At 40.3% G+C, this 15,522-nt stretch overlaps 1 protein-coding gene across 1 annotated transcript in view; it reads left to right on the top strand.

The window, feature by feature from the left end:
* The window catches only part of JAM2 (junctional adhesion molecule 2), an 85,224-nt gene that overhangs the window by 62,308 nt on the left and 7,394 nt on the right, over nucleotides 1–15,522 (top strand). The window contains exons 5-8 of the mRNA XM_019960883.2: nucleotides 4,326–4,528; nucleotides 6,813–6,912; nucleotides 9,578–9,685; nucleotides 11,481–11,496. Of these exons, the coding sequence (XP_019816442.1) occupies nucleotides 4,326–4,528; nucleotides 6,813–6,912; nucleotides 9,578–9,685; nucleotides 11,481–11,496 (427 nt within the window). The remainder of the gene's footprint in view (nucleotides 1–4,325; nucleotides 4,529–6,812; nucleotides 6,913–9,577; nucleotides 9,686–11,480; nucleotides 11,497–15,522) is intronic.

Genomic DNA, 15,522 nt, shown 5'->3' with positions numbered 1-15,522 from the left:
AATAGACTTTTTAGAAACTATAGGCTGGGGAAGTATAGAAGTTATTCTGGTAAGAAAAGAAATTAGCATTTATTGTGCAGCTAGTATGTGTTAGGCTCTTTCAAGTGTGTAATTTTACCACGGACAACCTGTTTTTTATGGATGAATATATAGATGTTAAGTGATTTTCCAGGGCTGCACAACTAGTGTCTGGACCAATATTTGGATCCTGATAAGGTTAAATGCAAAGCCAGTACAATTAGTTACTCTAAGATGCACTGATAGACAGTAACTGCCCATGATGATCACCGGTGGAGGAACTGATCCATTCTTCTCTTAGATGTCACTATAAACTGTCAAGCAAAGAGAATAAAGTAACTTCTCTTCCTTTTTCTATTATATGTAGGCTGTTTCTAAAATACTAATGATGTACTGTTACAGAAGAAATTTAATTCAGAAAATCTTGCAGGAGATTCAGCTGGTGTATTAGTCTTCTGTTGCTACATAATAAATGATTACAAACTTAGCAGTTTAAAATACCACCCACCTGGGACTTCCCTGGTATTCCAGTCACTAAGACTCCACGCTCCCAATGCAGGGGGCCCTAGTCAGGGTACTAGGTGCCACATGCCGCAATTAAGAGTTTGTATGCCGTAATGAAGATTAAAGATCCCACATGCTACAACTAAGACTCAGCTCAGCCAAATAAGTAAATACAAACATTTTTTAAAACCCACCTGTTTATTAGCTCAAGGTTCTGTAGATCAGAAGCCTAGCACCATGGCTGGGTTGTCTACCCAGGGTATCTATCACAAGGCTGAAATCAAGGAGTCAGCTGGGCTCAATTCTTGACTGGAGGTTCTGAATAAAACTCTGCTGCCAACCTCGTTCATGCTCATTGGCAGATTTCACTTCCTTATGATTGGGCTTCCCTGGTAGTTCAGTTGGTAAAGAATCCGCCGCAATGCAGGAGACCCAGGTTCAATCCCTGGGTGGGGAAGATCCCCTGGTGAAGGAAATGGCAACCCACTCCAGTATTCTTGTATGGAAAATCCCATGGACAGAGGAGCCTGACAGGCTACAGTGTGGGGTCACAAAGAGTCGGACACTGCAGAGTCACTAAACCACCTGGTTGGTGAACACATAGTTGTAGAACTGAAGTCCCCATTCCATGCCGGCTGTCAGCTGGGGCCACACTCAGTTCTACAGCCGCCATGTTCCTTGGCCTGTCCATCTACAACCTAACAAAAGCATGGACTCCTTCTTGTGTTTGAATGTCTGATTTCCCTTCTGGGACTAACCAGAGAAAACTGCTTTTTCAAAGAGATCATGTGGGACTGGTCCCTGGTGGTCTAGTGGTTAAGACGCTGCACTTCACCACAGGGAGCAACGGTTCCATCCCTGATTGGGGAACTAATATCCCACATGCTGCAAAGCACAAGTGAAAAAGAAAGAAATTGAAAATAATGAATGAGAACCTACTGCGTAGCTCAGGGAACTCTGCTCAGTGCTCTGTGATGACCTAAAGGGAAGGAAATCTGAAAAATAGGGGATATATGTATATATACATAGCTGATTTAAGAACTGACCCATTGGAAAAGAGCCTGATGTTTGGCAAATTGAGGGCAGGAGGAGAAGGAGGCTACAGAGGATGAGATGGTTGGATGGCATCAGTCACTCAATGGACATGAGTTTGAGCAACTCTCTGAGGTAGTGAAGGGCAGGGAAGCATGGGGTGCTGCAGTCCATGGGGTCGCAAAGAGTCGGGCATGACTGAGCGACTGAACTGAACTGATAGCTGACTCACTTTGCTGAACAGTAGAAACTGACACAACATTATAAAGCAACTGTGCCCCAATAAAAACTAATTTAAAAAATCAAGAGGTCATGTGCTTAGGGCAGAACCATCTATGCAATCTCCCTTCCCTTAAAGACAGATTTGAAACCTTAATTACAACTCTAAGACCCCTTCAGAGTAGGACCTACATTTGTGTTTGGTTGAATAACTGAGAGAAAGTGTATAAACACCAGGGCCTGGGAACTTGGGGGACCGTGTTGAATTCTGCCTACACAGACAGCTCTGGGTTTTCCTGGATTTAAGAAACGTCTGGTTTACTTTACAAATTTGACTTGACTTTAAACCAGACTTTCCGTAAATCCAGGAATAGGATAGAACCCTAGAATAACACTAACACAGGTATTTTCTTTCTTGGCCTGAAAAGGATTTTTGTTTGAATACTGGTCCTGAAAATATTCTCAGCTTTGACTTTGAATATAGTTGATAATAATACATTAAAACCATTGGTGAGAGGGAAAGTAGAGATTGTTTATCTAAAAAAGAATAATTGTTGTAGTAGCTAATGTTGTGCTTCCTATTGTAACAGGTAAACCTTGAACTCTCAGTGAGTGGCTTACATGATAGAAGTTTCTTCCCTCATGTAAGTCAAGTCTAAACGGTTGGGGACAGAGATAATAGTTGTAATAGATAATAGACAGATAATAGGTAATATAGATAGATAGATAATAGATAAATAATAGATAATAATAGTCTTTGCGTCTCCATGGACTATATCCTGTCAAGCTCCTCTGTCCATGGAATTCTTCAAGCAAGAATGTGGGTTGGGTTGGTGTGGGTTGCCATTCCCTTCTCCAGGGGATCTTCCCAAAGTCAGGGATGGAACCCAGGTCTCCCACATTGCAGGGAGATTCCAAATCAATAGAGATCCAAGCTAATGCAAGACTAACATCTTCAATACATAGCTTTCTGAGGTCACCATGGGTCATGACACCTAGCTGGTAGTGGGAGGGGTAGGAGTATTACCAAACCCAGGTCCCACTGCTTGCCCCTCAAAAGCCATTCAAGAGGCCAGGTTGCTGGAAAGGAAGTGACGTGAAGTGAAAGTCGTTCAGTCTTGTCTGACTCTTTGTGACCCCATGGACTATACAGTCTATGGATTTCTCCAGGCCAGAATACTGGAATGGGTAGCCTTTCCCTTCTCCAGGGCATCTTCCCAACCCAGGGATTGAACCCAGGTCTCCCACATTGCAGGTGGATTCTTTACCAGCTGAGTCACAAGGGAAGCCCTGGTGGAAAGAAAAGTGTGCTTTATTTTGGGTATTGGCAATGCTGGGGACAGGGGCAGGGGGCAGCCCTGTCCAGACCCCAACTGCCCTCACCCCCCAGCAATCAAGGGGTAAGAGCTTTTATATACAGAGGAGGGTGTTACATGCAGAAACAGCACAGTCAGCTCTAACAGTCATCTTGAGATTGGTCATTGGTAGTCTGATCCACACCATCTTGATAGTTTTAGGTACAATCTTCAGTTCCAGGGTAGTTTGTTTCCATTTCTTTGAGGCCAATTCTCAGAATTGTGGCAGCTACAGTCTGGGCATCATGAGTTAGCTTCTCCATCTGGGATTTCAGTATCAATAAGACAGGCTATGGCTCAGAATATTATCTATAGCCCTTCAGAAGGAATGAAGGTCCTCGACTATGCTTAATGACTAAATTGTTGTTATTTGGTCTCTTTTGACTGTTTTCCTTTGTTTCTCCATTTTCTCACTTCTCTGGTTAAACTTACTCTTTGACTAAATTTTTTCCACAGACAAAAGGCAGGCAGAGTGTATGATTCAGGTAACTCAAACTGGGGCTCTGTAACAACCTAGAGGGAGGGGACATATATATACCTATGGCTATTTCATGTTGATGTATGCATGCGTGCTAAGTCACTTCAGTCATGTCCAATTCTTTGTAACCCTATGGACTGTAGCCCACCAAGCTCCTCTGTCCAGGGGATTCTCCAGGCAAGAATACTGGAGTGGATTGCCTTGTCCTCCTCCAGGGGATCTTCCCAACTCAGGGATCGAACCAGTGTCTCTAACTTCTGCTGCATTGGCAGACAAGTTCTTCACCACTAGCGCCACCAGGGAAGCCCCAGTGTTGATGCATGGCAAAAATCAAACCAATATTGTAGAGCAATTCTCCTTCAATTACAAAAAAAAAGGCAGGCAAAGGACATGGGGGGCGGGGATGGGGGCAGGGGCAAGGACCATAGGGTCCTGCTCCATTTTAGAAGGAAGGAATGGAGAATCATACAGGAAGTTTTTCTAGGTCAAGGCTGGGAATAGCATGTATTCCATTGGCTAGAACTCATGCATGTGACCCCATCTGGCTGCAAGGGGTCTGGCAAGTGTGGCCTGGCTGTGTGCTAGTGAAGAAAGGAAGTGGGTCTCTTGAATAATAGCCAGTCTCTATCACAGATGTCCAATAAGTCCATCTTTACTGGGCTGTTAATATACTTCTTCAGCTTGTAAATAACCAATGCCATTTGATGTCCAACCTTCAGTGGCTCCGGCAGTTCCATCATGTGAAGTGCCCAATTCTGCTCTGCGTGGAACTGTGGTAGAGCTGCGATGTCAGGACAAAGAAGGCAACCCAGCTCCTGAATATACATGGTTTAAGAATGGTGTTCCTTTGTCAGAGAATCCAAAACTTGGCTCCCAAATCACCAACAGCTCATACACAATGAATCCAAAATCTGGAACTCTGGTAAGGTCATTTTAAACATTGGCCTAATGACTGTCTTGCATTTGGGAAAAAGAAATTATTAGAACTAAAATAATGTGAGTAGAGGGCTGATACCATTGCTTGTTAAGTAGAGAGAGGCAAGGGGAGCAGGAAGGATGGAGCCACTCACACAGAGAAGTGATGGGAAACACCGCCATAGGGGACTAGAAGACAAAACAGAGGACTGGGGAGCTGGGCACACGGAGCTTGGCACCAAGGGCCTGAGGCATGACTGAGATGGTCATGATGATGGATCAGGCCTGGAAAGGTACCACGTGCAGTCTCATATTTATACTATATGCATTTACACTAAATGCATGAAAACTCTCTTGGGAAAGGGAATTCTCCTACACCATTGGCGGAAATGTAAACTGGTTCATTCACTATGGAAAACAGTATGGAGATTCCTTAACAAACTAAAAATAGAGCTACCATATGACCCAGCAGTGTCATGGGGCATATAGTTTTCCCGAGAAAGCTAATTTGAAAAGATACATGCACCTCAGTGTTTATAAAGCACTGTTTACAGTAATCAAAATGTAGAAGCAACCAAAATGTCCATCAACAGATGAATGGATAAAGTACATGTGATGTGTGTACATATACGTGTGTGTGAAATAATGCCATTTGCAACAACATGGATGGACCTAGAGATTATCATACTAAGTGAAATAAAGACAAATATTGTATGACATCATTTATATGTGGAATCTAAAACACGATACAAATGAACTTATAACAGAAACAGACTCACAGAGATAGAAAGGGACCTTATGGTTACCTAAGGGGAAAGGGAAGGATAAATTAGGAGTTTGGGATCAGCAGATACAAAGCTACTATACATCAAATAGATAAACAACAAGGTCCTAATGTATAGCACAGGGAACTGGATTCAACATCTTGTAATCAACTATAAGGGAAAAGATTCTGAAAAAGGGTAGAGATTTATATGTATGTATAATTGAACACTAGAGACTAGCACAACATTGTAAATCACCTGTACTATAATAAAAACTTTTTAAAAAAATCAAACTTGGGGATGTCCTGACCTCGGTGCCAGCCATGTGAGAACAGTGTCTGTTGCCAGCATGTGCTAGGATGTCTGTCGTTAAACTCTGCCATGACTAGCTCATCAAAAACTCTGTGACTTGAATATCTAATACTTTAGCTTTAGTCCAGATTGATGGATCAAAAAGCTTTTCTAAGGAATATTGATGGAAACCTATTTTTAAAAAAAGCTCTTTCAAGTTAATGACATTTACAAATAAAGGTATTTTACTGTCTCATCTCTGACTTTTTAGGGTCGAGGTGGGAGTAAAAGAAGATCATTAAATCTGAAACTTTTTTTTTCATTCAAAGTAATGTGTCAGTTTAAAAATGCTGCATTTTTAGCAGTGCAGGATCACTGCCACAATCATTGTGAGAAAGTTTTGAAGGCATGGTAATAAAAATTTTAATGAATTTTAAGAGAGTATAATGTTTCTTTTCCTCCCTTCAATCTGCAAGTGTACAGTAACATTTAAAACCTAGATCTTCTGGTGACTAATAAAGCATATCGGTAAAGTGACTGAAGGATCAGCATGTCAGTGGGTGTGATTGCTCAATAAGGAAGGACGCCCTGGCCCTTTCTGAGTCAGCAGCCTTAAGTCAGCAGGTCCGAGTGATTTTACACTGAGAAACTGGGCAGAAAATCTGCTTTCACACTTGGCTATATTTACTTGGCAAATTTATTTCTTCTCAAAGCAGGTGATGAAAAGCCCCAAGGCGAGTCTGAAATGATATAGATTCGCTTTCCTCAGCCCCAACCCTTGAAATATCTGTGATGTCAAAGGGGTGCACCAGGGTAGAGCCAAGATGTGTTATTTTCTGAGAAATGAGCAAAACAGCCTCCAGCATATGGATGACAGCGGCTTCCTTTGAATCCCCAGTTATCATGTGCTGGAAGATCATTTTTGGTTTCAGTCTAACTTATTATTTACACATAAACCTTGGCTTTGAGTTCATGGTGACTATCTTTAAAGGAGCCTGGTCCTTGGGACTGACGATTCCATAAAGTGAGAATGCACAAGAGAAAGCTTTCTATCCCACCATGCTGAAAGATGCAGAAAGAAGAGGGATGTGGACAGTGGGTAGAGAAGAGAGAGGAAAAGGCCTCAAAGAGGTCAAAACTCTCACTGTTTCTAGGCACATATATTACATGAGGTTCTTTTAGGAGTCTACTGATAGAGTTATTGCTTAAAGATATATTTTTTTCTTCCACGAATAGCAATTTAATACTGTTTCAAAAATGGACAGTGGAGAATATTCCTGCGAAGCCCGTAATTCTGTTGGACATCGCAGGTGTCCTGGGAAACGAATGCAAGTAGGTAAGCATGAAATATTGGGACGAACAAAGAGTTTGCAGTTAGAATGCACAGTTATTTAAGAGTGGAGGGAGCGAGAGATAGGTAAAGGCTATGTCATGTGAAGGATAAACCAGAGGGAATGTTTAAAATCAGCTTGACATAATGTTACAAAAAAGCAAAGATGCTGTTTTAATCCACCTTCCAAACAAGCCAAGGATATTTATCATTGTATTTTACAGATTTTGGAATAATTATTGAAATAATATGCTCAGCTGAGCAATCCGCTTTCAAACAAAAGCTCAAGAGTGTTGTTAAGTGCTCAGGGTCAAGGACTGGGAGTAGGGATCTGAATTCCAGCTTTGCCACTTATGAACTGCATGCTCTTGAATAAGTTAATTAACCTCTGTGCCTCAGTCTCCCCAAAATGGAAATAGTGAAATACTGTCCTCATAAGGTTGGTATGAAGATTAAAATAATATTCAAAAGTGTTAGGATGGCATTGGTGAATTATGAGCTCTGTTAAGTATTGGCTATTTTAATTGTTAATTTTTTCAGTCCCCCTAAATACTATGTTTATACTTATTGCAGGCTAAAAAGACTCTTTTTTGTTATTTTTTGGGGTCTTTTGACTGTGTTTTGTGGCTTACAGGATCTCAGTTCCCCAACCAGAGACTGAACCTGGGACACAGCAATGAAAGCGCAAATCCTAACCACTAGGCCAGCCGGGAACTCCCAAGACATGTTGAATATAGTTATGGATCTAGTTTGCTGTAAAACATAATTCATATAAATTACATAAAATAAGTTTCTTAGAGTCCAATAAAATTCGGATTCAAGAATCTTTTCAGATTGCATGAATTTCAGAATGACCCTGATAGTTTTTATCAGTCTTACTTGTAATAAAATATTTTAATTCTTTCTTGTATGAAAGTCATTTGTTTGAAAATGGTTGTGTAATAGGGATGAACTGGAGATAGCACCCAGAGGGTTAAAGGTCACTCCGGAGGGCTGCACCCTAAAGCAGAGTACTGAGGGCTCCCCCTGATTCAGGAAGTTGTCTTCAGCTTTGTGGGGTCAGAAGTTCATTTATTCAGTGCTTTTTGAGGTATGCAGATGTGTAGGCAGTAAGTCATACTGTTTGTGTACGGTTAACTCTTAGCATCATTTTTTTTTTAAAGAAAACATTCTTATTAGACTTCAGGATATCCTAAAGTAAAGCTATTCAGTACTATACTCTAATTTCCACAAGTTTGAATTCCAGCTCTTTTTGAAATTCAGGTATACATACTATCCACCTAACTGACTCACAAGCTAAATGTTTATAGTTAGACGTGAGCATTTGCTTAAATTATCAGAAAATATCCCTCTCAATGCTGCTTTAGAGTTATTAGAAAAATTCATCCTTTTTCTTTTAATGCTCATATTTAATATCAATTTAGCCTCATCTTAAGAAATACTATCTATGAAGTCATAGTTTTGACATACTAGTTGGTTTTTTCCTAGCATGCAGTAAATAAATACATAAAATTTAGAATTTTATGTTTTCCCAGTTCAGTTCAGTTCGGTTCTCTTTGCGACCCCATGGACTGCAGCATGCCAGGCTTCCCTGTCCATCACCAACTCCCAGAACTTACTCAAACTCATGTCCATCGAGTTGGTCCAACCATCTCATCCTCTGTCATCCCCTTCTCCTCCTGCCTTCAATCTTTCCCAGCATCAGGATCTTTTCCAGCGAGTCAGTTCTTCGCATCAGGTAGCCACAATTTGGAGTTTCAGCTTCAGCATCATCTTTCTGATGAATATTCAGGACTGATTTCCTTTAGGATGGACTGGTTGGCTCTCCTTGCAGTCCTAGAAGCATCACTTTAATTTGAACATGATTTCCACATTACCTACACTTTCTGGTATAAGCTGACTCAAAAGTTAGAATTACTTTGTTTAAGGTTCATCCCTTGATCCTAGATGTTTCACAGTCTTGGTTTGGAATTCACACCTATGGAAATTCATAATTCATGAAGTCTCATTTCCAATTTTCTTCTTGAATTCTCACCAAGAACTTGTCACCAAAACCAGATCTGTTGACTATTCTGAATCAGTGCTTTGTAAAGTGTAGAAGAAAGTGAATCGTAGGTTTGCTGGTTACTCCCAGGCTGCTTCACTGTACAGCTCCACAAGATCCTACTTCACACTGAGCACGTGGCTGCTTTCCTTTCGGCCCGAATAATGATACCTTCCTTTTATCGCAGCTTTTTTTTTGAAAAGAAAGAACACACTATTTTCATACGTGTTACTACATTTTCTATGTAGTGAGGCATAAGGTGGGTAGTATTGAGAATACTTGAACTCACTGAACTTTAAAGTTCACTTGTAACCTGATATTTAATCATATGGATTATTGTGTCTCCAAATGCATGCCAGAGAATGCCATATATTTGTATTTTATTTCTGGATCATAGAACTTTTTCAAATATAACAGATTCTTATAAAACTTAGCTCTGTTAATATTTCCAGCCAATTTTGAACCGTGTCCTGTAAGTGAGTTAGTTGACCAGACTTAAAGAGCATGAAACCATCTGTTGTTTATGGTGTGTCTACAAAGGGGAGCTTTTTGAGCTTTTGCAACTGAATGACTACATCTGTCCATCTTTGTGACACGAGTTCATGAATGGATTCTTTTGCATTCCAGATGATCTCAACATAAGTGGCATCATAGCAGCTGTAGTCATTGTGGCCTTGGTGATTTCTGTCTGTGGGCTTGGCGTGTGCTATGCTCAGAGGAAAGGCTACTTTTCAAGTAAGTAAATTTCACTTTGCTAGAAAACTTCTGCGGATATTGAGTTTTCTTCCAAGACACTGTTTCTCCTAAGAGGCTCTAACAAACTCTGGAGAATATTTTTGGTTAACTTTCCTGCAGTAGGAAATGTTCAAGATGACACTCAGGTGAGTCATGAAGCATTGTGGCAAACATAGGGAGGAAAAGACAGAGCTGTCTCACCGCAACATTTCAGGAAACACCACAGAATACGTGAGGCACCCTGGAGTGGCATAGTGCAGCAATACCCAGAGATGCAACGTGGGTGGGTATTTATAGCACATGTACATGTATTTAAGATCCTTTTAAGTTAGGAATTGTGCTTCTTAAGATGTAAATTAATTTCTAGTTTTATGATAAACATTTCACTGGAATAAATCTGTGAAATGTTTTATCAGTGTAGAACAATGGAATGTTAAATGTCACAGTTAGTACAAATGTATTTAGAAGAGAATTGTTCAGTAAAAACTAGAAAGCTATAGTATTATAGTTGCTTCTGAGGTTTTGATTTCTTCGGATTTAGGTCTCTTGGAGCTCCTATTTGGTCATACAGTAAGTTTGAGGTAAATGGATGAGATTTTTAAGTGCTTTATTCTCTTAATGCATTTCTTTACTCCTAGCCATTTTGTGGTGAACACTACTTTTGGAAATTAAGTTTAAACTTTTTTTTATACCAAAATAAATTTAAAGGGAGTTTCTAATGATACTATAAATATGTATTGTAAAATGTTTTCATGAGTGTGGTTTCAAGGATATTGCCTGTTATTAAAAATAACTGCTCTGTGAGTTAATAAATAGCTGTTCTTTTGTACTGTGTTTCAATCCAGTCCAGTGTAATGTAATCCGGCTGAGTCCCCCTGCTGGTCGTCCATGGAAGTACAGACAGATTAGATTGCTCTTTAAAATTCTTGTCATCTCTTATCTCTACCTGCAAAAAATGTCTGTCCGAGTGTTTTTATTAAAAATTTAGTAAACAGTTTTTCTTAAAATAATGAATTACTTGAAGATTTTATATGAATATTATTAATTCAATAGCTAGGAATGTTACTCTCATGTTCATCTAGCAGAAAACCTCTCTAGGAGAGTTGTTTTCTTGAACTTGCATATCAGAAGGGGTTGGCAAACTGTGACTCATGGACCAGATCTGGTCTGCCACTTGATTTTTCTATGGACCACAAGCTAAGAATACTTTTTGCAAATAAAGTTTGCAATCTATCTGATAACAGGGCACTACTGTTGAACACCAATTAAGAAAAATATCCCCCCAAAAGAATTCCATGCTTCTAATTAGCAGACCTGTATTACTAGATTTTGATTATTATTTTTTTATTTCAGTGGGTTTATTGAAAGTTACTTGAAAAAAATCTGTAAGTGCTTGGCAAAAAAAAATGCATGTGCTTTTTTTTTTTTACTTTTCATCTTATATTGGAGTACAGTCGATTGACAATATTACATTAGTTTCAGGTGTACAGCAAAGTGATTCCGTTTTATTATGATTTCTTAGTTCATTGATACAAATTTTTGGAAATTTGTTTCTCTTTTGTTATATTAGTACCTACTTAATATCCTTGGTTTTACCTCTTTACCCACAGAGCCTAAAATATTTACCTTGTGGCCTTTACAGAAAGTTTGCCAACCCTCCATTTAGAAGGTATAAATGTCAGCAAGTGAGAGTCAAAATTGAAAACAAGTAATTAATTCCAAACTCATTTTTATATGAATCTGTATCATACCCTATTAATTCTTATATTAATGATATTTACTTATTCTTTTGTAGAAGAAACATCTTTCCAGTAAGTATACTTTCTTAATGCATACTTTCCCCCATATCAACTGCTTTTTTGTTAATCATCTGTTTAAAGTCAAAAGTGGGAAGTTGGGTTATTTGTGAGGGTTTAATTCTTTGGGCAGTGACTTGGATTCATCAAGAAACACATCCCACCTCATGCCTACTTGTCAATGATGTTTAATTATCTAGAAGAGAAATGCACTGTGCTTAGTCACTCAGTCGTGTCTGACTCTCTGCAACTGCATGGACTGTAGCCTGCCAGGTTTCTCTGTCCCTGGGATTCTCCAGGCAATAATACTGGAGTGGGTTGCCATTCCCTTCTTCAGGTGATCTTCCCAACCCAGGAATCAAACCCAGGCCTCCCACGCTGCAGGCGGATTCTTTACTGTCTGAGCCACCAGAGAAGAAATAGAGTCACTAATTTGACTTCTTAGGCATTTGCACAGTACTACGTGAAAAACCTTTTTTCTCTATGTTTCTCTAAATTTAAAATGTTCAAGTAAAATTTTCTCTAGTAGTCAATTTTACATTTAATTGGATACCAATTATGTGTCCAGTCTTGTCCTAGGGACTGGTAACACAGCAGTGAAAAAACTAGACCAAAAAACCCCTCTGTCCCATGGAGCTTACATTCTAGTAGAGGAAGGCGGAAAGTAAATAAGTATATGAGCTCAGCAGTATGTCAGACTGTGATAAGTATAATGGAGAAAAATAAAGCAGGCAAGAGAACAGAGAATGCGGAGGGGAGGAGTGGAGATTGTCCTTGTAAATAGGTGGTTAGGGAGGGCCTCGCTGATGAGGGGACATCTGAGAAAGGTCTGAAGGAGGGAGGGAGCCAGGCAGATAACCATGAGACAGACGCGTGTTCAAGCAGAAAGGAGAGATCAAGGGGAAAGGCTGGGCATGCCTGGCGTACCTGAGGAACAATAAGGGGATCAGTGTGGTTGGAACAGAGTGAGAACAACTCGAGGAAGCATGCGTGAGCACATTAGTGTAGTGGGGGCAGATTACAGATTACACGCCAGCTCTTCCCGGCAGAAGTTTGGCTTTGGCTCTGAGTAAGATGGGACATCACTGGAGAACCTTGAGCAGAGAGGTAGCATCTTCATACTTAATTCTTAAAACTCACACTAGCTGCTCTGTTGAGAATAAACTGTAAAGGTGACAAAGCGTGGAGGAAGCAGAGAGGCCAGTTAGTTAATTACTAAATAATCTAGACAAGAGCAGATTAAGGACACTCCCAAAATGATGGCATCGACAAGGTCAAGAAGTGATGGTCAGTCAGTTCGGTAACTCAGTAATGTCTGACTCTTTGCGACGCCATGGATTGCAGTGCGCCAGGCTTCCCTGTCCATCACCAACTCCAAGAGCTTACTCAAACTCATGTCCATCAAGTTGGTGATGCCATCCAACCATCTCATCCTCTGTCATCCCCTTCTCCTGCCTTCAATCTTTCCCAGCATCAGGGTCTTTCCCAATGAGTCAGTTCTTCCCATCAGGTGGCCAAAGTATTGGAGTTTCAGCTTCAGCATTAGTTCTTCCAATGAATATTCAAGACTGATTTCCTTTAGGATGGACTGTTTGTATCTCCTTGCAGTCCAAGGGACTCTCAAGAGTCTTCTCCAATACCATAGTTCAAAATCATCAATTCTTTGGTGCTCAGCTTTATGGTACAGCTCTCACATCCATACATGACTTCTGGAAAAAACCATAGCTTTGACTGTACAGACCTTTGTTGGCAAAGTAATGTCTCTGCTTTTTAATATGCTATGAGGTTGGTCCTGGCTTTTCTTCCAAGCAGCAAGCATCTTTTAATTTCATGGCTGCAGTTACCATCTGCAGTGATTTGGGGACCCCCCAAAATAAAGTCAGCCACTGTTTCCACTGTTTCCCCATCTATTTGCCATGAAGTGATGGGACCAGATGTCATGGTCTTCATTTTCTGAATGTTGAGTCTTAAGCCAGCTTTTTCACTCTCCTCTTTCACTTTCATCAAGAGGCTGTTTAGTTCTTCTTTACTTTCTGTCATAAGAGTGGTGTCATCTGCACATCTGAGGTTAGTGATAATTCTCCCGGCAGTCTTGATTATAGCTTGTGCTTCATCCAGACCAGCATTTCACATGATGTACTCTGAATATACATTCTGGAGAAGGAAATGGCAACCCTCTCCGGTATTCTTGCCTGGAGAATCCCATGGACGGAGGAGCCTGGTGGGCTATAGTCCATGGGGTCGCAAAGAGTTGGACACAACTGAGCGACTTCACTTTCACTTCACTCTGAATATAAGTTAAATAAACAGGATGACAATATACAGTTTTGACATACTCCTTTCCCAATTTGGAACCAGGCTGTTGTTCCATGTCCAGTTCTAACTGTTGCTTCTTGTCTTGTATACAGATTTCTCAGGGGGCAGGTCAGGTGGTCTGGTATTCCCATCTCTTTCAGAATTTTCCACAGTTTGTTGTGATCCACAGTCAAAGGCTTTGGCATAGTCAATAAAGCAAAAATAGATGTTTTTCTGGAACTCTATTGCTTTTTCCATGATCCAGCGGATTCGGCAATTTGATCTCTGGTTCCTCTGCCTTTTCTAAATCCAGCTTGAACAACAGGAAGTTCACAGTTCACGTACTGTTGAAGCCTGGCTTGGAGAATTTTGAGCATTACTTTACCAGCATGTGAGATGAGTTCAATTGTGCGATAGTTTGAACATTCTTTGGCATTGCCTTTCTTTGGGACTGGAATGAAAACTGACCTTTTCCAGTCCTGTGGCCACTGCTGAGTTTTCCTAATTTGCTGACATATTGAATGCAGCACTTTCACAGCATCATCTCTTAGGATTTGAAATAGCTCAACTGGAATTCCATCACCTCCACTGGCTTTGTTTGCAGTGAAGCTTCCTAAGGCCCACTTGACTTCTCATTCCAGGATGTCTCATTCCAGGCCCTAGGTGGGTGATCACACCATCGTGGTTATCTGGGTCATGAAAACCTTTTTTGTATAGTTCTTCTGTGTATTGTTGCCACCGCTTCTTAATATCTCCTGCTTCTGTTAGGTTCATACCATTTCTGTCCTTTATTGTGCCCATCTTTGCATGAAATTTTCCCTTGGTATCTCTATTTTTCTTGAAGAGATCTCTAGTCTTTCCCATTCTGTTGTTTTCCTCTCCTTCTTTGCATTGATCACTGAGGAAGGCTTTCTTATCTCTCCTTGCTATTCTTTGGAACTCTGCATTCAAATGAGTATATCTTTCCTTTTCTCCTTTGCTTTTCGCTTCTCTTCTTTTCTCAGCTATTTGTAAGGCCTTCTCAGACAATCATTTTGCCTTTTTTGCATTTCTTTTTCTTGGGGATGGTCTTGATCACTGCTTCCTGTACAATGTCACAAACCTACGTCCATATTTCTGCAGGCACTCTGTCTATTAGCTCTAGTGCCTTAAATATATTTCTCATTTCCACTGTATAATCATAAGGGATTTGATTTAGATCATACCTGAATGGTCTAGTGGTTTTCTCTACTTTCTTCAATTTAAGTCTGAATTTAGCAGTAAGGAGTTCATAATCTGAGCCACAGTCAGCTCCCGGTCTTGTTTTTGCTGACTGTATAGAGCTTCTCCATCTTTGGCTGCAAAGAATATAATCAATCTGATTTCGGTATTGATCATCTGGTGATGTCCATGTGTAGAGTCTTCTCTTGTGTTGTTGGAAGAGGGTGTTTGCTATGACCAGTGCATCCTCTTGGCAAAATACTGTTAGCCTTTGCCCTGCTTCATTTTGTATTCCAAGGCCAAATTTGCCTGTTACTCCATGCATCTCTTGACCTCCTACTTTTGCATTCCAGTCCCCTATAATGAAAAGGACATCTTTTTTGGGTGTTAGTTCTAGAAGGTCTTATAGGTCTTCATAGAACCATTCAACTTCAGCTTATTCAGCTTTACTAGTTGGGGCGTAGACTTGGATTACTGTGATATTGAATGGTTTGCCTTGGAAACGAGCAGTGATCATTCTGTCGTTTTTGGGATTACATTCAAGTA

The sequence above is a fragment of the Bos indicus genome, chromosome 1 (genome assembly GCF_029378745.1).
Source record: "Bos indicus isolate NIAB-ARS_2022 breed Sahiwal x Tharparkar chromosome 1, NIAB-ARS_B.indTharparkar_mat_pri_1.0, whole genome shotgun sequence".
NCBI classification, from domain to species: domain Eukaryota; kingdom Metazoa; phylum Chordata; class Mammalia; order Artiodactyla; family Bovidae; genus Bos; species Bos indicus.
This window is presented reverse-complemented; position numbering and strand designations above follow the sequence as displayed.